General features: G+C 54.1%; 1 protein-coding gene across 4 annotated transcripts in view; it reads left to right on the top strand.

Annotated features, from left to right (window-relative positions):
* Positions 1-25,299, top strand: part of WSCD2 (WSC domain containing 2) — a 73,683-nt gene that overhangs the window by 45,605 nt on the left and 2,779 nt on the right. For 3 of the 4 annotated variants that reach the window (XM_014542472.1, XM_014542474.1, XM_014542473.1), the window contains exons 2-9: positions 2,411-3,347; positions 7,695-7,809; positions 8,255-8,439; positions 14,131-14,252; positions 15,503-15,677; positions 16,173-16,337; positions 17,259-17,459; positions 22,989-24,985. In XM_014542472.1, coding sequence (XP_014397958.1) covers positions 2,960-3,347; positions 7,695-7,809; positions 8,255-8,439; positions 14,131-14,252; positions 15,503-15,677; positions 16,173-16,337; positions 17,259-17,459; positions 22,989-23,341 — 1,704 coding nt within the window. In that variant the 5' untranslated portion in view covers positions 2,411-2,959 and the 3' untranslated portion in view covers positions 23,342-24,985. Of the gene's footprint in view, positions 1-2,410; positions 3,348-7,694; positions 7,810-8,254; positions 8,440-14,130; positions 14,253-15,502; positions 15,678-16,172; positions 16,338-17,258; positions 17,460-22,988; positions 24,986-25,299 lie in introns of those variants that run through there. The other variant, XR_001362763.1, reaches the window with a different exon arrangement.

Genomic DNA, 25,299 nt, shown 5'->3' with positions numbered 1-25,299 from the left:
GGGCTGCTGGCCTTTTCTCATTCTGACACAGCTGTAAAAACATCTAGCATGTTCTTGCACATGGAACACCAGGAGGCACCATCCTCTGCCAGGAAGCTTCCAAGTGACAGTGTGATCACAAAACTCCCGTGATCCCCATGTGCAATGTTAGAGCCCAGCCCAGGCTCCTGAGCTTGGCGTCCCAGGCTCCCCACGGTCCAGCCCCTGCCCACTGCTTACCTGTGTTCCAACCATGCCCAAAGCTCCTTCCCCCACAGGAACCCCCCTTCATCTGTGCAGTTCCTCCTCCCTGGGGTGTCCTTCTTGAGAGACCTGCCAGCTCAAAGACCCTTATTTTTCAAACCCTTACTTTTCTGAGCTCTCACATTCCAAGGACTCCTCACCCCCTGGTCCTCAAACCCCCTAACATTGTAAACCCAAATATGAGGGCCTATGTACAAGCATTCTTTTCTGTGCGTATGTCTGTAATTTTCATCAGATTCTCAAAGGGATACAAGACCAGTCTAGACACAAGGTTAGGAATACAGCCTGTGAAATCCACTGGCCCTGGGTTTCACACCTCAGCTGCCGCTTACTAACTGTGTGGCCCTGGACAAGTTACCTAACCTCTCTGAGCCTCATTTCTCTCCTCTGTAAAATCAATACAGATCTCCCTCATAGAATTGTTATGAGGATGAAATCAGAGTATTATGTGTTTAGAGCAATGTCTGGCACACAGTAAGTGCTCAACAAACATGAGTTATTCATATTAATTGCTGTTCTATATCTTATACTTACATCTACTACAGGATTTATCACTGTCTATCTGTACAGTGATTTAGTGTAGTGATTATTTAAATTGCTGTTTCCCAGGGGAGGTTCTGAGTTATCTGAAAGCAGAGACTCTGCATTATTTATTTCTGCATCCCAAGCACACACAGATAGGCAAGAAACACGTGTTTTTAAATGAATGGAAGAATGGGTAGCTGAGTGGATAGGTGGAGAGTTAGATAGATGAATGTGCTGTTACAGTTCAGATGGGTGGATGGATGGATTAATGGTGGGTGGATGGAGGTGTAGGTAGATTGATGGTTGGATTAAGGAATGGATGATGGATGGGTGGATAGATTGTGACTTGATAGATGGATGGGTATGTGGACTGATGGATGGATTAAAGGATGATGGAGCGATGGATGGATCAATGGGTGAACAGATAGTTTGACCCCACCAGAGCATGGATTGGGGGCTGTTTTGTTCACTGATCAGAATAGTAACTGGTGCATAGTAGGTGCTCAGTACTTAGTTCCTGGGTGAATGGAAAGGTATATGGGGGATTGGCCATCTCTACCTTGAACCACAGTTAATTAAATTCCCGTGCTACTGTCTGGATTAGGAGGGACTGTTACCATTCAGATGGCCCAGTGGCTGACAGTTGAATCCATGCTTTGACCAAGATTGTGATGAGGCCCCCTGCTGGTGTTAATATGAAACAACACCCGCCAAACTGAGTTTTCTTTTCTCTTTTCTAATTTACGTTCTATTTTTCTCCTGGTGATGATCCTGAAGGTTTACTCTTAAAGCAGTGGTTCTCAAACCTTTGTGCTCATCACCATCACCTGAGGGCACCTTGTTACACCTTAGGTTTTCCCTTCTCTTGGTTGGAGAAGTCAGGCATCTTTAACCAGGCTTCTAGGTGACTCTGAATCCGATGCTTCTCAGACCACACTCTGAGGGACCCTGTCCAAAGTGTGAGCCCCTGCTGGTCACTTGGAGGCAGTGCAGATGGGCTGCTGCTTCAGGGACCGTCTCCAAATTCCCAAGTGACGTCCAGACCACGTGGGAATAGGACACGGTCCAAAAGGCAGTGGGTAAGAGCTGTGGTTTTACATTTGGACGATCCTGAGTTCAAATCCCAATGCCACCACTCACCATGTCTGTGGCCTCAGTTTCCTCAGATGTAAAATGGGGAAATAATGACTTCCCATAGGACCATGGGGAAGACTAAATGAGATAATACACAGAGGGCTTGGCACAAAGCAGGGTAAATCGTAGTGAATGAATATGTTGCTAAATAAACCTTTTATTTTTTCCTTTTCTTCCTTGGATAAAGGAGAGGGACCATGGACTTGATCTCTCCCACTAGAATGTGAGTCTTTCTCATTCACAGCTTATCTCCAGCACCCAGGACAGTGTCTGCAACATATAGTAGCTGCTCACTAAACTTTTTTTTTTTTTTAAATGGCTCTGCTGGTGGGGCTCAGTTGGTTGAGCGTCCTCCCATGCACTGAAAGGTTGCTGTTCCCTGGTCGGGGTGCACACAGAAGGCAACTGATCCAGAGGCAACCGATCGATGATTGAAAATGTTCAAGAGCCTTCGAGCTCTGACCTCTGTGTGGAAGCTTCTCATGCCTGTGTCTGTGCTGCGTTGCAGGTGGCAGACCTGAGCCCTGATGCTTGACCGGATGTCAGCCCGCCAGCTTCTGTTTCCACGAGTGGACACACAGAGCGTGGTCCCCAGCTGGGAAAGAAGCCGGAAACGGCCTTGGTGAAATAATCCAGCCCCAACCGGCCTGAGCAGCTAAGAAAGGCGAGGAGGGCACTGTGGCTGCTGCTGACCTGAGAATCCTCCTCCACTTGCTCCTCTCAAAGCTCTTTGGGGCTCTCTGAGGCCAAGAACAAGATGTAGGAAAATGGGACCAACTCCTGGGTGTCCTGAGCCTCAAAACTCCTCTTGTGGCCCAAAGACACTCACCTTGACCTTGGGTGGGCTGGCCAGTTCTGTATTCCGTTCTCTTGGCCTCAGCCACATGCTAGACGCCCTCCAGCTCTGATCCTGGCAGTTGCCTTCGCAGAAGGAAGAAGACTGAAGGCTCCCAGGGGTTCCAACCCTAAGGGGAGCTGGGGAAAGGAAGCCCCCTCCATCCCTGCCCTGTGGCCCCTCCAGCCAAGCCCCGGCCAGCCAGTCCGGAATGATCCCGCTATGGCCAAGCTCTGGTTCAAGTTCCAGCGGTACTTCCGCCGAAAACCTGTGCGTTTCTTTACCTTCCTGGTGCTCTACCTGACGGCCGGGAGCCTCGTCTTCCTTCACGCTGGCTTTGTGGGCCAGCCGGCCGTCTCCCAGAACCAGGCCAGCCCTGCCGCCAGGGCCCCGGCCGAGGTCGCCGAGCTGCCCTTCCTGGGAGACTGGCATCTGGGCAGAGGCTTCAGGGACGCGGGGGAAACCTTGAGCCTCGCCCACAGATATGGACACGGACCCTGGTTCAAGGGCAAAGATGGGAATGAGAGAGCCAAGCTGGGCGACTACGGAGGTGGAGCCTGGAGCCGAGCCCTCAAGGGGAGGGCTGTCCGGGAGAAGGAGGAGGAGCGAGGTAAGAGGGGCAAGCCGGGGGGGGGGGAGGGGGGGGGGGGGGGGGGGGGGGACTTCAACATATGGATTTTAGAGGGGACACAACACCTCTGATTTTATTCCCACTTTTCAGGCAGGAGAACAGTGTCTCTGGGAGCTTGAGTAATAAATAGCACAAGGCCACTGCTGTGTCAGGATCTGAACCCAGATCTGGTTGACCTCAAAACCGTTCTTCTCATATGTGCTATTGCCTCCTGTTTGTGAATCTACCCACAGACAGTGAATAAAAGGAATACAAATTAGTCACAGTTAGCTACCCTTTTAACAAATCACCTTTATTGAAGAGAGCAACATTTCTTGGAGAAGAAGATTAACTGAAGCAAAAGACAAAAGGAAAGGAAATGAAAAAACACCACGGGGAGGGCATTTTCCCAAGCTCAGCCCTTGCTGGTCTCTGGGCTTGAGACAAATAGCCCAGCTGGGGCGACTTTGCCATCTCAGCGATATGTGCACCACGGTGGAGACGAGCTGATAGATGGTGTGGCCTCAGCCATTCATCTACCCTCAAGTGGCCTGTGACATAGTCTGTCTTAGACCCCTGGCCTCCCCTTCTTGTCTGAGGGATTCTGCCGCCTGGGCAGGATTTGAAGGCGGGGCTCTGGGGAAATGGCTGAAGTGGGTTGGAGGCACCCACACTGGTGAGCTCGGCGGGAGGGAGAACTCGGGGACAGGGACCACGTTGTGTTTGTCACAGCCTGCACTGAAGTGTCGGTGGGGAAGGCATCCCCAGCCCTGGCCCAGGATGGGGAGGAAACCGCCCCCATATCCATACTTTGGCCAGGAGAGCTCAGCTACTCGGCAGGTCGCAGTGTGTAATATGCCCATGGGCCGTGTGTCTTTTTATCCCTCCTATTGACAGATAAGGGAACAGAGCATCATCTGTCTGTGCCACAAGTCTCTTTTTATAAATATAGTTTTATTGATTTCAGAGAGGAAGGGAGAGATAGAAACATCAGTGATGAGAGAGAATCATTGATCGGCTGCCTGCTGCACGCCCCACACTGGGGATTGAGTCCACAACCTGGGCATGTGCCCTGACTGGGAATCAAACCGTGACCTCCTGGTTCATAGGTCAGTGCTCAACCACTGAGCCACGCCAGCCAGCCATACAACAAGTCTTTACATGGGGCATCTCATCCTGATGCCTGGCCCAGAGGAGGGAGAGGGAGGGGGTGCAACAGCATTTAAAAGCCCATGTTTGGGGGCACATAAGTCAGTGCTCAACCACTGAGCCACGCCAGCCAGCCATGCAACAAGTCTACATGGGGCATCTCATCCTGATGCCTGGCCCAGGGGAGGGAGAGGGAGGGGGTGCAGCAGCATTTAAAAGCCCAGGTTTGGGGGCACATGACCTACAGTTGAATCCCAGCTCTTCTCCCCAGGCGCCAAGAACAGAGGTACGGAGGCCAGCACAAGGCGGCTGCACCTGGGTACCCGGTTTTTTTCAATCGGAAGGTGATTCAAGCTCTCGAATGCACTACCAGCCGTGGGCAAACTACGACCCGCGGGCCGGATCCGGCCCGTTTGGAATGAATAAAACTAAAAAAAAAAAAAAAGACTGTACCCTTTTATGTAATGATGTTTACTTTGAATTTATATTAGTTCACACAAACACTCCATCCATGCTTTTGTTCCGGCCCTCTGGTCCAGTTTAAGAACCCATTGTGGCCCTCGAGTCAAAAAGTTTGCCCACCCCTGGTCTAGACCCTCACAGCTGCACAGACCCAAGCCACTCAGCTTGAGAATCAGCGTATCAGTCAAGGGGCAAAAACCCATCTTGAAATCTTGAATCAGCTTAAGCTAAAGAGGAAAATGTACTGGGACTTGTCCCCAGCTATGGAAGGGGCTGGATTTTTAAATGAATGATTTCTTACTCTCTTCTCTGCTGTGTCTGCCTGAGCTTGGTTCTTCAACACAGAGTGACTTTGGTACCAGGGATTGTGGCTGTTGGTAGCTCTGGCCTTAGAGAATGCCAACATCATATCCCAAGGGAAACCGATCCTCTCCCCCCTCTCCCCCCCCACTCAGCTTTAATTTATAAGAATCGAACGAATGGGTCATGTGCCCTTCCCCAGAGCAATCCATCACTGGCTGGTGGGAGAGACAATACTGATTGGCCCTGCCAAGGTGAGCGTCTCCCCGTGGTCACAGGGCATGATCCCATCTGTGGCAGGAGGGACATACGTTGTTGAACAAGCACAGTGATGAGACGTGGGCTCCCCTAGAGCTGTCACCGTGTGATACGCCTGCTCCAGGGAGGCGACGCTTCTCTTAAAAGATGAACTGTTCTTAGTCGACCAGATCACCTCTGTCTCTCGCAAGAAATTCAAGGTGATGGAGGTCGAGGCGCATCTCCTGCGGGGCTGACAAATCCTGCACTTAGCAGAGTGGTGTTGAGGGGCACCATGCAGTGAGCCGGCTCCCTCTGCTAGACCCTGCTCTGCAGCAGGAGTGAGGGGGGCGAGAAGCCCGCAGTTTAGACAGACAGCAGCCAGCCAGGGAGAGTGAGCAAGCGGCATGTGGTATTGGCCTCGGTCATCCCTATGGGGGCCGTGTAATTCCAGGGCTGGCTGGATCCTTCGTCCAATTTCCAGCTACTTCCTTCCAAGTGGACTGGAGGAAAGAGCACTGGTTTGGGATCCCATGGAACCTTTGTTCTGGTCCCAGTTAGCCGCAGCGTTCAGGCAGACCATTTCACCTTTCTGGGCCTCTGATCAGTCATCTAAGAAGAGTGAGTGCCCCGGCCAGTGTGGCTCAGGTGATTGGGTGTCATCCCCTGCACCAAGAGGTCACCAGTTCAACTCCTCGTCAGGGCACATGCCCGGGTTGTGGGCTCAGTCCCCAGTGGGGGGCATGCAGGAGGCAGTTCATCGATGTTGCACTTACACTGACGTTTCTATCTCTGTCTCTCTAAAATCAATAAAAACATTTTTGAAAAAAAGAAAAGAAAAGAGTGTGAGCATGCCAGCACTTCCCCCTTCACGTGGGTCATTGCAAAGCTTCCCAGAGTTAAGAAGCAGCAAGGATGGGCCAGAGTGTATGGGTCCAATCCTGGGTTCAGATGCGCAAGCTGGGGTTCCTTGGGCAAGTGACTTAACCTCTCTGGCCTTGGTTTCCTCTTCTGTGTAGAATGGGGGTATTAGTACTTATCTCATAGGATCATTGTAAAAACTCAACGTGTAAAGCACCTGGAAAATTCTGTGTCCAAATTAATAGTAATTGTCAGACCTATGGGAAAGGACTTTATAAATGGTAAGTGTGATCTTCGTAGGTGAGAATTGCTATTTACCACGAAGTACAGGGAGGCATTTACTACCTTTAAGAAAATGAAGTACCGCCGAAACCGGTTTGGCTCAGTGGATAGAGCGTCGGCCTGCGGACTGAAAGGTCCCAGGTTCGATTCCGGTCAAGGGCATGTACCTGGGTTGCGGGCACATCCCCAGTGGGAGATGTGCAGGAGGCAGCTGGTCGATGTTTCTCTCTCATCGATGTTTCTAACTCTCTATCTCTCTCCCTTCCTCTCTGTAAAAAATCAATAAAATATATTTTTAAAAAAAAAAGAAAATGAAGTACCTAGTAGATGGTCATTGGATGTAATTTAAAATTTCCCTTCGGATGGAAGCGTTCACCTTGGCCCACAGTGAAGGCAACCTGTAAAGTTCACACGCAGCACTGTGACTGGCCAGTGTCTTATCCCCTCCCCTTAACGTCGGGCCTGCTGTATGCAAGACACGATGGTAGAAACATCGCCACAAGTCGTCCCCTTTTAACCTCGCTGGGTTGGTATTCTCATCCCCACTATGAAGAAAGCTAGGCTAAGAGAGGTTAACTGGCCCAATCCCCCCAGGCCAGGGCTAGAAGGTGACCAAAGTGAGAGGAAGGCCTTGACCTTGAGTCCCGTGTTCGTTCTAAGGGAAATATCTTAAGGCCTCTTGTAGAAATAATAACATGATGTCGAGGGTCAGGCTCTTCAGAGCTGTCTCAGTGTGGGCCTCATTGCTTGGATTCCCTCATGCCCACTTGTCACCAGTGGAGCTCGGGGTTGACCTTAACCCTGGCCACAGAGGAGTCCCCTCCTCGGCTCTACTGGCCTCCGGGGTCCACAGCCTTACCCCTGGGACCCCACTACCCTTAGGGACCAGGTTCTACCAATGCCCATGACTGTCAGTCTCTCCTGCCTGCTTTTCTGCTGAGAGGAAGGAATTGGTACCAAGAAGTCCAGGAGGCCACACAGCCAAGGACCTGCTCACTCCTGTCAACCTTTCAGCCTTGACCTCAGCCCCATCTGACTTTTCTCCTCTCCCCAAAGCCAAGTACATCGGCTGCTACCTGGACGACACCCAGAGTCGGGCCCTGCGAGGCGTGTCCTTTTTCGACTACAAAAAGATGACCGTCTTCCGTTGCCAGGACAACTGTGCAGAACGGTAGGGCCCCGACGTCCCAGGCTCCATTCATTTCGGACCCCTTCCTTCTCAGGTTCCTGCCTGTGGTGTTCTTTTCCATGGGAGCATGTGATGGAGGGTGAGCATGTGGCCACAAAGAAAGGGTTTTGTAAGGCTGTGGATGCATAAGTTCGTGCGTGTGCGCACGTGCGCACACGCGTGTGTGTGTGTGTGTGTGTGTGTGTGTGTGTGGCATGCCTTGTGCTGAAGGTGTATACAGGTGGCAGTCAATATGGCCATGGTTTGTGTATGTGGAGAGGTGAATGGGGGTATAAGACACCAGGCGGGGATGAAGGCAGGTGGGTGGTCCCTAGGGGTCCTGGCCCCCAGAGCCCTCCCATCCCCAGGTCTCCTCGCTGGGTGAGTCTCCCTGTCCCCGGGGTCTCCATGGCGGCAGCTGCCCTGGCCTGACCGCAGCCTTCCCCAGGGGTTACCTGTATGCCGGGCTGGAGTTCGGCGCCGAGTGCTACTGCGGCCACAAGATCCAGGCGACAAACGTGAGCGAGGCCGAGTGCGACATGGAGTGCAAGGGCGAGCGAGGCAGCCTGTGCGGCGGCGCCAACCGCCTCTCCGTCTACCGGCTGCAGCTGGCCCAGGAGTCGGCCCGCAGGTGTACGTGAGTTGGCCCCTGCCCCTCTCTGCGGCTCCTTCCTTGGCCAGCGGGCCCTGGCCCTCGCCTGCCTACCTGCACGTCTACCCCGCACCTTCCATGGCTCCCATCACTCCCATGCTATTGGCTGCCCTCCAAGACTGCCGTAGTCCTGCCCAGACTCACCTCCCACCCACCCCGTGCAGAGCCCTTTGCTCCAGCTGCTTGGCATGTTTCCAGCCCCCCGCTTCTCTCCCACCCTGAGTTGCCTGCTGGACCACTTGCCCTCATCTTCCTCCTTCATCCGAGCTAGAGCCTGAGCTGAGCCTGTCCTTCCTGAGTTTCTGAAAGCAGATTGTCTCTAATGATGATGACAATGACAATAACAATGACAGTGGCAAACAAGGCACCCTCTTCTAAGTCCCTTGTATGGAATAGTACAGCTAATTCTCACACTCATGCTTCAAATAGGCACTGAGTCACCTACTCCCATTTTACAGATGAGGAAACTGAGGCTCAGTGTCACATAAACAGAGAATTTAAACCAACTCCAGAGCCTATGTCTTTAAATGCTCCCGTGGAGAGAGTTCATTCCTCGCTTGTCAGTGCTTCAGTCTTGTTGGAAAAGTTCTCAGTTTCCAACCTGAGGGAGGGGGGAAGGGGGACGAATGGAGAGGATGGGAGCCGGGCCTCTGCTGTGGACACCGTCCCGCTGTCCCCTCTGTGGATGTTTAATAGCAATTAATATCTGAATGTCAAAATCTGCCCTGTTTCAGGCACCGTGCTAAGCCCACGGCAGGACCCATCTCATTCACCTTCCCTACAACCTTTCTGGGCAGGGATGTTACCATTGAGAATTTTACAGTGAGGAAAGCGAGGTTTAATGAATCTAAGTAAACCTGCCCAGGGCCATGCAGTCTAATTAAAGGTGACCTTCAGACCTGTAAAAAGAGCTAATGGCCTTGACAAAAGATGGGGGCTGAGGATGGTCCTGTTTACCCTGGGGCCAGTGCTTCCCAAACTTGACCGTGCAGTTGAAGCCTATGGGGATCTTGTTAAAATGCACATTCTGATTCAGCAGGTCCGGGTGGGATACTGCGTTTTTAAGGAGCTCCCAAGTGATGCTAGGCTGCTGGTCCAGGGACCGCACTTTAATAAGCAATAAGGCCTTAGGCCCCAGTGGAGCCGATAAGGCCCGCCTGGAATGCAGGCTTGCCCACACAGAACTTCACGCCTGTCTGCACGCACAGAGAGGCCTCTTCCACGCGAATGCCATTGTTTATAAAAATTAATCCATGGTCTGCTCGATAATGTATTCTGTTTTACAAACGCCATGTTTTTGAAGCCTGGTTCAAGCTTTGCTCTGCAGTAGGGTCGAGTGAGCCTGCTGCCAGTTTGCAAAGGGGCCAATTTCTGCAAATGGATGCCCCACCCGCCTCCCTATGGGTCTGCAGGCCTGGCTGGCAGAGGGCGCAGGTGGTGTATGAAAAATCCAGGCTGGAGAATGTGCACACAGCCAGTTCCTGGTTTGGCCATTCATGTAATGAGGTTTTAATTTGATGGTAGATTTATCATCCCCATCACTGAACACTTGTGCCAATATTTATGTTGTTTTGATGGTGGCTTTGACCATCTGAAGAGATGGCCTTCGTGTCATGGTATTTAGAGGGAGAGATGCTGCCACTAAAACAACCCAGTGGATGGGATGAGCCAGGTAACAAGGATGGGGCTGTGAGTGTCATTAGCCAGATATCGGCCAGATGTCCTCTTGGTTAATGTTCAAATTGGACATTCTCTCTCTCTCTCTCTCTCTCTCTCTCACACACACACACACACACACTTCTGAGATCACCTATTATAATAACATGCTCACTGATCATCTGGGACTTTCTAATAAGCTGAAATATAAGTCTCAACACATGAAGATCCCTAAACAAGGGTGTGTTTTGCCCTTGTAACAGTAGGAGGGCGGGATGGTTGCTTGCGAGCCGCCCCTACAGTGTCTAGTGGAGAGACAGGCCCAAGACCACTGGGGAGGGGTATGTGCCAAGGGAGCAACATTGGAGCTGAATCTTCCTCAAAGGAGATTTCCAGGTGAAAGAGAGAGCCTTGTGTTCTAGCCACGAGCAATAGTCCAGGCTCAGCAGAGTGCAGGTGTTGAGTACCGTGTGGGAAGCGCCTTCCTTTCTGATGTCCCATTTTACAGTTTTGGAAACTGAGGCCCAGAGAGCAGAAGTGGCTCAATGGAGCCTCCTTCGGGAAGGCTCCCAGAGGAGGGCTGTTTGATTAGGGCCTCGAAAGACACATAGGATTTTGCTCATGGAGAAGAGGGAGATATCCAGACTCAAGACACATTGCCAAGAGGTGGGAGAGAAATCCAGGCAAAGGGGATAGAGTGAGCAAAGCCTGGAGAACGGGAGGCTCCAGGTCACCAGCACATGACACTCGCTCGTATTCCACCCGTCACAGACACGACCTGCTGCCTCCAGGAGGCAGGGAGGACGGACACCAGGTCCCGTTTGTAGCATCACCCGTTGGTATCAGCACTGTGTCGTGACTGTGTTTCCCCGAGCAGTGGCACAGAACTCTTGAAGACTGTGCGGACTCAAAGGGGGCTTGTTACCTTCCAGGCACCGCTGGGGCGGGTGGGGGACATCCACCTTCCGTAGGGAGGTGCTGGGAGGCTCCCACTGTAGCAGGCGAATGAAAAGGTTGGCAGAGCAAGTGTCTGCAGGCACCCTGCTATTCTGCCTTGACACCGACTCTCGCGGACCCTTCCCCATTGTTAAAAAAGAACCAAGAAACGGACTTCCTTCTTGGTTGGATTACACTTTTCACAGCAGCCGGCTAAATGTGTCGGCGAGGGCAGCTCTGCTCCAGGGCCAGAGACCTGCCATGATTTGAGAACATCAGGGCTTTATCGGGTGTTGCAAGAAATGTCATTTGCCTGGAAGATTCTTGCAAGATTTGTGTTGCAAGGTCCATCGGAACAACGATGTCAGTCCCGTGGCGGCTGTCCATGGTGCTGACCATCCTTGAGCTCTGCCTAAAGTCTCCATGTCTGCAGGCCAGCCTCTCCCAGGGCTCAGCCCTTTTTCCTCTCATTTTGCCTTTTCTGTGGGAAAGTATCACAAAGCTTACATGATCACTGAACAAAAAAGATCCTTGACATCATGGTTCACAATTCACATAGTGGATTTTGTGTGCCATTGTGAGTTCTGGTGTGTTTTTTTTTGGTCTTCCGAAGTTAGAAGGGGAATTTTGTTCATGCTGGTGATTTATGCCCACTGATACTCCATTCTGACCACTTCTGCTGAGGGGAGCCTCAGATGATCGCCGGAAAAGTCCCATTTTGATGGATAGACCAACTCTAGCTCCTTCTTTGCCTGGCCTGCAGGCCTCTCCTTGCCCTTGATGTATGTCTGGGAGTCCTGAATTTTATCATTCATGCAGACTTTCATGAATTATGCAGTGCAGAACCAAGGAGATGGTAACTAGACGTTCTTTTCTCCTTCTCCATCATGAGGGGGGAGAATTGCTTAGCTGTTCCCCCCTCCACACAATCCCAGAAGGCTGTGGGAGCGACACGGGTTTTGAAGTCAGGCGGACATGGTTTCGATGCCAGCTCTCTCACTTATTTGCTCTGTTGACCTTGGCCAAGCCACGTATTCTCTTTGAGCCTCAACCGCCTCATCTGTAAAATGGGGGCAATTCCAACCTTTAAAGATTGCTGGGACCCCCTCAGATCAAATGGGGAAAGCACCCAGCACAGTGCCTGTTATGGAGTATTTGTAAACACCCCTCCCATCTTCTTAAAATGAAAACTCCTCAATCTATGCTGAGCAACACCCAGTTCAGGTTATTTGAATTTGCACAAGCCCACGGGAGCCTGCAGTGGTGCCCGGAAATGGCTGGTTTGAATTCTTCTCAGACAGTTAGGCTCTTTGTGTAATTCCATCTCTCTGATTATAGGGAGCTGCTAACAGCTCCCAGCTCGCTGCCTTTCTTCCTCGCCTGCATCTTTAATGCAGTGGAGCTTGGCCTAATTATCGGGGGGGGGCGGGAGGTAGCCTCTTTCAAACCAAGGAGAACTCTTCCACGCCTGCCTTTAAGCTGACGCCTGATGACATTTACTTCATTTTTTGTGTGAAGCCCCAGAACAAAGAGATAATGGGACTTCAGAGGCACTTGCAGCTGGTTCCGGGCTGTTCTTCCTCTGCCCCCAGAAGAGAGAGTTGCTGAACAGTTGCTCTGCTCGCCTCTCGCTCATAAAAACCCCAAGCCGCGGAGGTCACGCCCCATCTCAGCTAGCCTGGCAGTGAGGAGCTGGCTCTGTCGGAATGTGGGGCATGGGCCCTTGTGATCCTCGGGCCCCTGCGGTGGGGCCTGAGAGGGTTTCTGGGAAATGCACGGGGCCGGCACGGGATCCCTGGGGCTCCACCACGTGAGAAGCGGCAGGCCTCCCGCAGAACAGCAGAGAGGTGGGAACTAGGATGTGATGTCAGGCAAGATTGGGGTCAAAGCCCAGCTCTGTTCCTCGCTCGCTGTGGGACTTGGAAAAGTGATGGAGTCGTGTCACATCTCAGGGTCTCTGTCTGCAAAGCAGGATCAGAGTGTCACCTACCTCACAGGTTGCATTGAGGATTCATTCCGATACAGTGTGTGTAACATCCTTGGCACCAATGACACTCACACTGCACCAACCGCGCCCCTTGTTTGCGCCCCTTCTAGAAAGGGATGTGCAGCTCGGAGTTCTGAAAACAACCGAGCCCAGTTTTAAATGGGCCTCATGAACCTTTCAATAAATTTGACTGGGGCCACTTTTTTTCAGTTTGTCTTTATTATATTAAAATCTACATATTCACTGTAGAAAAGTTTTACAAAAAAGTTGGGAATAAAAATTGCCTATAATCCTACTTCTTATCACTCAAGAGCTCTCCAGGGAAACAGAACCAGGAGGAGGTTAGGTAGGTGGAAAGACACACAGACGGATAGAGGGATAGAAGGTAGAGGTATTTATATTTATTTAAGGAAGCGGGCAAGTCCAAAAGCTGCAGGGCAGACCAGCAGGCTGGCAGTGCAGGCGGGAGCTAATGCTGCCGTCTCCAGGCAGAAGTCCTTCTCTGAGAAACCTGTTTGGCTCTTAAGGCCTTCAACTGATTAGGTGAGGCTCACCCACTCCTTGGAAGGAAGTCTCCTTACAGTCAACTAACTGGGATATTTCCAAATGGGGTTATTTTAAAGGGAGTCCCTCCCACATCAGTCCCTTGCAGCCTGCAGGTGCTCAGCACGGGCTGGGTTTTCCTCCTAAACCCCCAGGTGATGGGAGGAGAGGGCTACCCTGGTGCTGTGAGGAGAGGCAGGACAAACCTGGGCCCTTTGCTGCCCTCTCTCCCGTCAACCCTCCCTAGCATCTCTCAGCTCCCTGAACGGGGAGTTGCCGTGGTTGAAAATGAGGAAGCGAGACATAGGTGTGCTGACAAAGAAGCGGGGTGATGTGGCCCAGCAGGAACATCCCCGTGACCTGGATTGCTGACGGATGCCAGGGTGGAGGAGAGCATTGAGCTATCTAGCTCGTTAGTCTCCGTTTTGCTTCACTGTGCGATCTTGGGCAAGACTCTTGCCTTCTCTGGGCTCTCGTTTAAAAGTGCTTCTGTCAGAAGGTGGTTCTCCCAGCCTAGATCTGATGACCCTTTTTCCCTCTGGCTCTGCAGATGGAAGCGCGGTCTTCCGAGGCTGCTTCCGCAGGCCCAACAACCTCTCCCTGGCCCTGCCCGTGACGGCCGCCATGCCAAACATGTCCGTGGACAAGTGCGTGGACCTCTGCACAGAGAAGGTGAGACAGGGGGACCAGAGAGCGGCGGTGTGGAATGGCTGGAGGAACAGGATGCTGGGCTGGAGAGGGATCCTGTGATCTGTGACATGGGAGAGGGTGTGCCCGTGTCATCTGTCCCCGAGGTAGTAGTTACACAGGGTCAGGTTCTCTCGCAATAGTGAGGAATACTCAGGAATGAACTGGGCCTAAAAGCGTGGCCTTCGGAAGATTGCCAGGTAAAGGCAGGGATAGTCCCACCTTAGGACGGAGTGAGTTCCCATCACTGCTAAGAGAGACACCAAACCTACTCTGGTAAAACTCGTTGGACCCAGCCTTGTAGGAGCGACCTTGGCTCGTTACCAGGTTATTCCTGGGCCAGCCTCCGGGGGAAATTCGGCTGTAGGGTTTGAGTAGAAACAGACTGAACAATGGACAGTCAGTCCCCTGCCCTCCGACTCTCAGGTCGTCCTGCTCCCACTTCGCTGTCCCATAGAACAAACAAGGCCATTAGGAGCCGCTCTCCCAGGGAAGACTGTGGTCCACGCAGGTCCCAGGATCCTCTTCGGCCTGAAAGCGTGGATCCAGGCAGCTTTCCCTGAGGCATGGGTTCTGTCTCACCGTCAGGCCAGGGACATGGACCGTGGCGGGTTACACGCCGTGAGAAAGGCATTTACTTCTCAGTTTTCTTTCCAGTTCCTCCAGGAGAAAGCTCATCTCAGTGCTGAAGTGTCTTGAACATGCTCTACCCTCAATTAATCTCCCTTTTGCAGGAAAAATGGAGCCGACACAGGGCTCAGTCTTGGCAGGCAGGTCTTAGTGAGAACTTAATTACACTGTTGTGTGTCCATCGTATTTGCATTTATAGTATGGAAACCATGGAAGCCGTGGGAGTGGTACAAAGCTTCCTTGGAAATTTAAGTCCCAAAAAGTGAGTGGACTGAAAGGAGACAAATAAATAGCAGGGAAACAACAGAAAATGGTTACCATTAAAGTGGCGGGTATGTTAATTAGCTTGATTGTGATGATTAATTCACCACGTATACATCATCTTAAAGACATACTGTTTTTGCTTGTCAGTTATACCTCAGTTAAGCTGGAAGAATACCATAGTGCAGGAGGTACACAGATGGGGCCACGTTGTGAAAGTGGGGTTCACTCATGAAGTTTCGGGATCCTCAGTTCGGGAGAGGGATGGAGACAGGAAGACTCGGCTGCTCCGTGTCCAGGGCTTTAGCAGAGTTCTTCCTCATCCTCTCCCTCTCCCTCCCCAGGAGTACCCGCTGGCAGCCCTTGCGGGCACCGCCTGCCACTGTGGCTTCCCCACCACGCGATTCCCCCTGCACGAGAGAGAAGACGAACAGCTGTGTGCCCAGAAGTGCAGCGCGGAGGAGTTTGAGAGCTGCGGGACCCCCAGTTACTTCATCGTGTACCAGACGCAGGTGCAGGGTAAGCCAGGCCTCCCCTAGCGGCCCCGCGTGTTCTCCCAGGGCCTCCCTCCCAGAGGTGCCCGGGACAGTCCACTTCACACAACCCATACTGTGCAGGCCAGAGGGTGGAGGTGGAGGGCGGAGGGCGGAGGGCAGGGGCAGGGCTGGTGACCTTGACCAGGCTTAGAGATCCTGAGGGAGGCCCAGGCAAGGGGGGTGGGTTCCAAGGACCCTCAACTCTATCCCTCATACTGCAAACCTCCTTGGTAGCTTTTTTCTTGAAATGGAGACTGTGGCATTGAGTGGGAACGCATCCGGGCTGGGAGGGGGAGGCCTGGGTCTCCAACACAGACCCACTGGGTGATCTTACAGATGGGGAAACTGAGGCCCAGAAGAGATTCCATCATGTGCACTGGGTCGAACGGCTAGGAAGTGGCAGGGGTGGGACTCACACCCAGGCTTCGTCTGCCCCTGCCCCTGCCCTTGACCCCTGCTCATGCCCTGCTCTTTGCAGACAACCGCTGCATGGACAGAAGGTTCCTCCCAGCCAAGTCCAAGCAGCTCATCGCTCTGGCCAGCTTCCCAGGTGCCGGCAACACGTGGGCTCGCCACCTCATCGAGCTGGCCACCGGCTTCTACACCGGCAGCTACTACTTCGATGGTTCTCTCTACAACAAAGGTGAGGGGGCTGCCTGGGCTCCAAAGGGCACACTGGGAGGCCACGGGACTACCCTTCCTGAGCACCTACTGTGTGCTGCTCAGCTCAACCGAGCATGTTTATTGAGACCTACTATGTGCTTGGTACCTTCCCTTTGCTTAGATCACGGCAGACATTCCTTGAACACCTAATGTGTGCAGGTACCTCAACACAGACATTTACTGACCAGCAACTCTGAGCTGTGCACAGAGATCCAATAACTACGTTCACTTTGGGGACATTGATTACCTACTGCTATTTGTCAGGGAATCCGAGAATCTCACAAATTGTAGAAGGGCCCTTGAGGATCATTTGGTTCATGGGTCCAGAGTGGTTTCATCTCATGTGTCAGTTCCAGTGAATCCCTGCTTTAGGACGATGTGTTGAGAAGGATTATGAGCTTCTGTTCTCCTTCAGGAACAAAGTGCCTTGATCTAGTAGTGATGCCTGTTGAGGGTGTAGAAGGGGGAATGGCCTACTTGCCAGGTACAGACCTTCTGTGCACACCCCCCAAAGTAAATCACTTGTCACACATAGCACTGGGCCCATGGTAGACATTCAATAAATGCCAACAATTGTTAGTATTAATAGTGACATGAATATATGAGTAATAATGAGGGCCATGATGAAGGAGTGCCCTGGGTAGAGGAACATAAAGGAGAAGGATACCTAAGTCAGCCAGAGACCTTGCAAATCATTTTATTCCTAGTTCCCATCCCAGTGCCTCGCACATAGTAGGTGCTCAATAAACACATAAGAGAATGAAGGCCTTCACAAGTGAATGTGTGAGACTCCAGAAGGGGCCCAGCAGGGGGCGGGGTGGGTTTCTTCTTATCTCCCCACCCCTCCACCGCTCACCTGCCACGTGTCCTCCTCCCCCCACCCCCGATCCCCTGTGGGAAGGGTTTAAAGGTGAGCGGGACCACTGGCGCAGCGGGAGGACCATCTGCATCAAGACACACGAGAGCGGCCAGAAGGAGATCGAGGCCTTCGATGCCGCCATCCTGCTCATCCGCAACCCCTACAAGGCCCTCATGGCGGAGTTCAACCGCAAGTACGGCGGCCACATCGGCTTCGCTGCGCATGCGCACTGGAAGGGCAAAGGTATGACTAGGGAGAGGAGGGGTGCAGAGGAGAGGGGTCCTGGGGTGCAGCGGGCAGCGCACTGGGCCAGTGCTGTCTCCTGCGAGGAGTCCAGGAGTGCCTCCTTGAGGGCATGCGTGAGACTCCGACCCTCAGTTTCTAGTGCTCTTCCCACATCCCACCCTCTGCTAGCATCACCCTCTGGGAATTAGGCTGGGATGCTCCAGTGGTTAAGGACATGGTTGTGGTTAAGGACATAGTTGTGGAGCAAGACACCCCTGGGTTCTAATCCCAGCTCCGTCACTTCCTGGATAAGCTTCCCCACCTCCCTGAATTCAGATCATCCCATCTGTAACATGAGGGCGGCTCTAGAAGTTTAACCCTGCAAGCCACTCAGTAGATGTGACCCATGATGCATTATGGAAATGGAGACCCTCAGGTTGATGTGATCTGATTGATGGGAGGAGGAGGAGGTTCAAGAGTCAGAAGACCCAAATCCAGACCAAGGTCAACGGCTAAGCGGCCCTGAGGTCGCCCATGAGGTCCTGAGGGGTCACTTTGATGAACAAGCCCAACAGCTCTGGGTTGGGAGGCTCAGAGAGGTTAAGTGTCTGGCCCCCAGGTCACACAGCTGGAAAGTGGCAGTGTTGGCCCCCAACCACCGAACTTCATTAAGATGACCTGGGTTTGAGAGTCAACTCTGACGTTGTGAGTAGGTGGCTGCTGCGTGGACGGATGTCTCAGTGTCGGGTGGGTGGCAGCCCAGGGTCGTGGTGAGAACGTTGAGGTCTGACCCAACGTCTGCCTTCTTGAGTGCCCTTAACCCTACTGGGTCTCAAACGCCCCTATCAGTTAGCACCCGTAGCTCCATGGTGGTAAAGAGAATCACATCAATTCTCCCACAATAACCCATTTTACAAATGGGACAAGCTACGTTCAGGGAGGCCAAGGAGCCTTTTCAGGAAGTCCCGGGAGCTGGGGTTTGGATCCCAAGGCATCTTCCTCCAGGGCCCTTGCTCTTAACCACTGTGCTAATCCTCGGTGCTGGATTCAATGAAATGTCTGTGGTTAGGCCTCACCCAGTTTAGAGCCCCTGTAAATGCAAGCTCTCCCCCCCCCACACACACCCCAGAATTCATCCAGGAACGAGGCTGTCCAGCCGCAAGTCAGGGGGGATGCTTCCTCCTCCCAGCCCTCCCCCGGCTCCCAGCTGCTCCGAAGCGCTGGTCCCTCCCGAGAGGACTGGAGCCTGGCAGGATGTAGCCGACTCGGCATCCACCAATCACACCCTCAATGTTGATGTTGTTGATTAAAACCCTCCGGCCTGACCAACCGTGCCCTGGTTCCTGTTCACCCATCTGTCCCTCTTTCCGCCTTGCTTCCCCTCTCAGCGAGGGGATGAAAACTTGGACAGGTGGTGGCATTTGTTCTATTGTTCCCAGGAGCAAAGAGGCCTCTGAATTATTTATTTGTAGAACAATTGAAAGGGAGCACTCACCGGCCAGGGCCACTCGGGAAAGTCTGCAGATGCAAATGGCAGGAGCCTGTCCCGGAAACAGACCCTCTGCTTGCCGAGCTGGAGGGGACCTGAGAGGTCACTGAGCCCTGTGGTCCTCAGCCCGGCTGCCTATCAGAATCCCCAGAGGAGTGTGGGAAAATCCGTGCTCAGGCTGCGCCCGGGGACGTGACTGCATTGCAACCCGGGCATCAGCATTTGTAAAGCTCCCAGCTGCTTCCAGTGTTCAGGCGGGACTGAGAACCCTGCCTCATCCTCTGTTTATTAACGGGGAAACTGAGGCCCAGAGAGAGGTGGGGGCCTGCCAAGGTCCTGCCGCCCAAGTGAAAAGGGGGGACTCGCTTGAGAAGCTCATGGGGGAGCAGGCACTTAACCTTCATTATCTCATTTAAACCATCTGATGGCTGAGGAGGTAAGAAAGGCAGCCGTAATCACGATAACCTTCATTTCACAGGTGAGACACCATCGCAGGGAGGAAGTCATGTGGCTAAGGCCCCTGGTGTAGACTGAGCTGGGTGCTGACCCAGGCATCAGCTACCAGGCTCTTTCTTGCCCGGGCATTGCTGACCTGGCGCCCAGAGCTTCTCCTCTCCTGGCATAGCCCAGTGTCTCGGGTTCAGACCATTTTAAAGGGGCCGCCTTGCCTCTTTTTCCTCATTCAGGACAACTGGGAGCTTTAAAAAGAAAGAGAAGGGATGGTCAGGACCGGCTGAGCCTGGAAGCTTCGGGCGGGTGAGAGAGTGGGGGATTTCAGCACACACATCTCATGTTGGGGTCCTGGGGTCCCCATATGAGTCTGGAATTGGGGGGGAACCTTCCCCTCCCAAGCCTGACCCAGGTCCTCCAGAGCTCTAGCCCAGAGCCTTCCCCAAAGAACCAAGCCCCACAGCCCACACCCACCCTCTCTCTCATTTGGGTTTGCATCTGGCACTTGGGTTTGAGACCCTCACTGTAGGGCCCGCACCAGCCATGTCAGGATCACTTGGGAGCCCGTTAGAACAGCAGGTTCTGCCCCTGACCTGCTGAGTCAGAACTCCGGGGAGGCCCGGCCACCACCTGTGTTTTAGCGACCCCTCCGGGTGTTTCCGACACGCCCTCCGGTTTTCCAGCCGCTGCTTCACATCCTTGCTGCTCCAGCAGTGGCCTGTCAGCCAGTGGCATCGACTTCACTGGGGTTTTTGGAAAAGCAAATCTCAACCCCTCTCCCCCGCCCAGTCTTACTGGATCCAAATCAGCATTTTAATGAGAAGCTTCATGCGCACTTGAAAGTTTGAGTCTCTGCTTTAGGATGTCCTCAGCCTTGAGTGTGAGGGTCACCTCCCTCAGAGCAGAGGCCACCCCGCTGTTGAGCGTGTCCATCCCACCCGCCCTGTGTCCCCTCCAGGATAGAGCTGGGTTGAGGTCAGCTCCCCATTGTTGTCAGTCCCAAGTGCTTCCCTGTTCCTTCTATTCCTGACCCTTATTCACAATCCAGGAAACCCTTCCTTAAACTCCAGCTAAACTCATTGTCAGCGCTACTGCTTTCATTCTGAAACCCTAAGTGGTTCCACCCCCCCCCCCCCCCCCCCCCCCAGTTTGGTTCCATAACATTAATTTTACGGTGTCCCTGGAGTGGGTCCAAAGCAAAGTTTTATGTGCTGTGATTACACAAGGTGAATTGTCCTGAGTCTGCTTAATGAAACAGGGCCTGTGCTTAATGATTCCGTGGGGAACTGAGTCCAGTGAAGCTATTAATCAGGCCCCGTTCCTCCCATCCACAGGAAGGGGGAGCCGAGTGGCCAGGCCCACGTGCGCGACAGTTCCGGCGCAGCCAGCCCCCGTGCCCAGTGGTCCGTGGCTCAGTGAGCCTTCGTTGCCCAGTTTGAAGGCAGCAACCCATTACTGGAAACCCTGAGCTAATCAAGGCTTTTGTTTTTTATTTTTATCCTTCTCCTTTCTAACGAAGTAGCTTTAAGTGAGGGATCTGTGCCAGGGGGGCGGATACAGCTGCTGCCCAGACTGCCTGGATATCACATGTGGTCTTGGGGGGAAGCTCTGACCTAAATGATGGGGCCTGGGGGGCACCTCAGAGATGCTGGGGGCCAACATTTCTCTCCTGTATCCCAGGCCCTGCGCGAGGGCCTTGGTAAATCTCACTCCATTTCATCTGCACAGCATCTAGGACGCAGTCACCGTTTCACAGATGGGTAAACTGAGGCTCAAGGACATCGACTAATGTTCCCAAGGTCACACAGCTAACGTGGAGAGGAGCTGGGTTTTGAACGCAGGCAGTCTGACTGCAAAGTCGTCATAGACAACATCGGGAGAGAAGAGCGCCGGAGCTGAAAAGATCAGGAGCTCAAAGGGTTTGCTAGGAGGGCAGGAGCCAGGCTCAGCCTAGGGTGGATGTGGGTTCGAATCCTGCCTTGGATACACTGTGTGGCTTCGTGCTTTGAGCCTCCGCTCTCTCCCCTGTGTGTAAAATGGGGCTAGTACTAGTAATTCCTACTCTTCAGGCTCCTCGTGGGCACTGCATGAGGTAATGCCTGCACATTGCCCAACACAGCCCTGACTCACAGTGGGTGCTTAGGCCACACACGTTTGCGTCCCACGGAGGTGTGCAATCAACAAGGAGGCCAACCCGCTGCGGGACCCGGCCACCACGCCCCTCCCTTTTCTTTGAGGACCACCTTGCAGCCCTCTTCCAGCGACCACTTGCGATGGTCAGAGTGGCCAGGCCCGGAGTCAGGATCTGTATGTCCCTGGTGACTGAGCGCTGTCTCCATCCCCAGGGGCTTCTGCCACGGGAGCAGCAGTTGTCCTGAATCACCGGGGATGCTGGGAGGTGACTCGGGAGCAGGGAAATTCTAAAAAAAAAAAAAAAATAGTGAAACAGACTATGTTCATGCTAAATTTTCTCTAATCACCCAGATACATCTGGTCTCAACCCATTATAACAGTGTAGGCCCAATTAGCCAGATACATTGTAAATAATCTATTTTAGGGATAAAGAATATCCTTCTCACCAGCATAAATACTTCCCCAGCAGTCAGGGTGTGCCAGCAGGATCTCTCGGGTAGCGGGAGCCCCACCACAGAGCCTTGTGTCTTCTGCAGACAAAGAGGAGTCCTTTATCACGACTCGGGTGGGCGGCTGGGAATTTCAGTTCCTCTCAAGAACTATTTATTGAGCCCCTGCTGGGTGGGAGGCAGTGGGAGAATGTAGGGGCGAGGCTGCTGGTGCCTTCGAAATAACAAAAGAGCAAGATCAGAACCTGGAATCAGCCAGGCCTGGTCTGGATGGTGCTCCCTGGCTGTGTGGCCTTGGGCAAATCACTTCATCTCTCTGGGCCTCAGTTTACCCAATGGTGACAGTGAAGAGTAGTCCTTTCTTTCCAGGGTAGTCGTTAGGATGCACTGAGATCACGGGGATCCATCACCCAGCAAGGGGTGCAGACTTAGTTATTAAGTACCAGCTGGGCTCCCCAGCAGGGCGGAGGAGACTCACTGACACTCCTTCCATAAACTTTTCCTTCTGGAGGGAGCACCTGGCATTGTCCTCGTGGAAAGCAGTGGGTCTGGCTTCAGGGTTTCGGAGAGCCTGCCCCATGGTTCTCCAGCTTGGCCTGGCCTCCCTTCCTCTTTCCCCGCCTCCTCCTGGGCTGGCCTCCCTCCCTCTGTCCCAGCCTCCTCCTGGGCTAGCCTCCCTTCCCCCCTCCCCAGCATCCCCCCTGGTTCCCTCTGTAGTTACCCAGCTTCTCTCTGGGTTCAGCCATCCCAGGGGCTGGCTGGCTGTCTCTTTGGGGTCCTCTCCAGGGCTCCCCAAGGAATTTCCCGCATTCGGTTATAGCCTGACTTTCAAGTCAGACGATCCCCAAAATACCTTCCCAATTGTGGTGACAGTCCATCCTGTCCTTTTCCAAACCTAGCAAGGGGAGTGTGGCGATCTACCAGGAGGTGAGGGGTTCTCACTGCTGTGAGTGACAGCGACCACTCAGACCCGGGTCCCGGGAGCCCCTCCACCCGCTGACTCGGCCCGCCCTCCTCTCTCCACAGAGTGGCCCGAGTTCGTGAGGAACTACGCCCCGTGGTGGGCCACGCACACGCTGGACTGGCTCAAGTTCGGCAAGAAGGTGCTGGTGGTGCACTTCGAGGACCTGAAGCAGGACCTGTTCGTGCAGCTGGGCCGGATGGTCCGCCTGCTGGGCGTGGCCGTCCGCGAGGACCGGCTGCTGTGCGTGGAGAGCCAGAAGGACGGCAACTTCAAGCGCTCAGGGCTGCGCAAGCTGGAGTACGACCCCTACACGGCGGACATGCAGAGGACCATCCAGGCCTACATCAAGCTGGTGGACGCGGCCCTGAAGGGGCGGAACCTCACGGGCGTGCCCGACGACTACTACCCCAGATGATGGGCCCGCCGGGGAGGGGCCTCGAGACCCCCGGGGACCCCGCCCACCCGTCTGGCCCCTTTTTGGTCTGGGGACAGCCCCCTCGGCTGCTGCTGGCCTTCAGTGCGTTTCCTGCGTGACACAGGAGCCTCAGGGGACAACCACCTGCTCACAGCCCTTCACAGCCCAGGAGGCCCCTGATGGGGGAGCCCCAGCCACACAGGCTTCTGTCTCCCACGGCCCTGCCCCCACCACTCTGGTTCTCCCCGTGGGAGGGCGGGCTCCTGGGTGTCCCGGAGACTCGGGTGCCTCCCACGGTGCTGAGGACCTGGATGCTGGGAAAGGTGCCCCCGGCGCTCCGCCCTCCGGGCTGGGCTCGCGCGGGCTCTTCTCTCCAGGCAGCAGCGAGCAGCCCAGGTTCATCAGGCCACTTGGGTGGGAGAAGGGTTGCTGGAGGTTTCTCTCTAGCGTCCCGTTTCTGACACTCCCGGTGGGTGGGGAAGCCCCAGTGCTCGCAGGAAGTTCACGGGCACCACCAGGTAGGGTCCCTGCATCACGAGCCCACCCCCAGGTCACACTGCTCCTGAGGACCGAGCCAAGGTCAAATTCTGCCCTTTCCTCCCCCGCTGGGCCCAGGAAGTGACCTGGGGATCCCTGGTCCCATGTCCGGGGTTCTCCGGGCACCAACAGTTATCCCAGCAGGATGGCCGAGGGCCCGTGCAGACTCTGAGTAAGAACGAGAGCCCTGTCACACGTCGCTCCACCACGGGTGCGGCACGTGGAGCTCACACTGCCTCTGACCCCCGCCGACGGGGCCTGCGCTCTCCGGGCGAGAGAGCAAGGGTGCTCCAGACCAGGTGGGACCAGACCCAAAAGAGACCCAGCTCCCTTCCCGCACCATCGGCCTGTCGTGATCACAGTCCCAAAGGGGTGGCTTCCCGCTCCAGGCCTTTGAGGAATGAAGCGAATGCAATGGCTCTTCACTTCCGCACAGACGCCGCTCCCCGAAGCTGAGTCATCAAACCAAAGGATTCCTGGGGACCCCGTGTCCCCTATCCTCGATCTTTGAAAGCATGGATCAGGATCCCTCCGCTTCCCCACCTTGGAGACCAGCGGCTTCCCACCTGCGCTCCTGCACCGCCCCCATCTCGTAGATGCAAAAGCCATAGGTCACAGCTCTTCACTGTTCTGTCCGGAGCACCCCCTCCCCAGCAGCCCCCCTGAAGCCTTGGGGTGCAAGGACAGGCTCACTCCCAAACAGCCAGGAGGCCATGGAGAAGGCGAGCGTAAAGAGATATATTTTTTTAAGAGGAATATGACTAATACATTCCGCCCCTTGGAAGCCGGCTGTGCAAAGCGAAGGGGCCAGGGGCTCAGACCTGCGATTCTCGCCCCGAACCCCTCCCCTGTCGGCTGTGGGTGACCCCAGGGCCCCCCCCCAGGGGCTCTGAATGTATTTTGTACCAAGTTTCTTTCTCCCAGGCTCATGTCTAGCCTTTGGGGAAGCCTCCCCCACTCCCACCCACAGGCCAGCTCGCTCTGGGAGCCTCTGGGCCCACGGCCTGGGCCAGCTCTTGGCCGGCGGTCACCTCGGGCCACGGGCCTCCGTCTGAAGATTCCTCAGGTCAACACCATCATTAAAAGTGAGTTTTGTTGAGAATTCCACCCGTGGCGGAGTGTTGTGTGAGGCGCGCTCACAGTGGGGTGTTCTTCGGGGGTGTCTGGGTGAGTGAGAATGTTCTGGGGTGCACACCTGTTTGTGCCTGGGTGACTCTGGAACTGCCTGTGGAGAACTGTGTGCCTCTGTGTGAGACACTGTCCCGGTGGCTGCCCCCCCCCCCCAGCACAGGTGCGCCACTGCCCGTTTCTGGGGGGTGTGGGGGTTCCTGTGCCTGGAGTCACGCACGCGTGGAGGAGGAAATGCCGGTGTGTGTGAACCTGGGCACAAGAAGGTGCCTGTGGAGGGACGTCTTCTACCC

This window comes from Myotis brandtii, unplaced genomic scaffold (genome assembly GCF_000412655.1).
Source record: "Myotis brandtii unplaced genomic scaffold, ASM41265v1 scaffold303, whole genome shotgun sequence".
Taxonomy (NCBI): Eukaryota; Metazoa; Chordata; class Mammalia; order Chiroptera; family Vespertilionidae; genus Myotis; species Myotis brandtii.
This window is presented reverse-complemented; position numbering and strand designations above follow the sequence as displayed.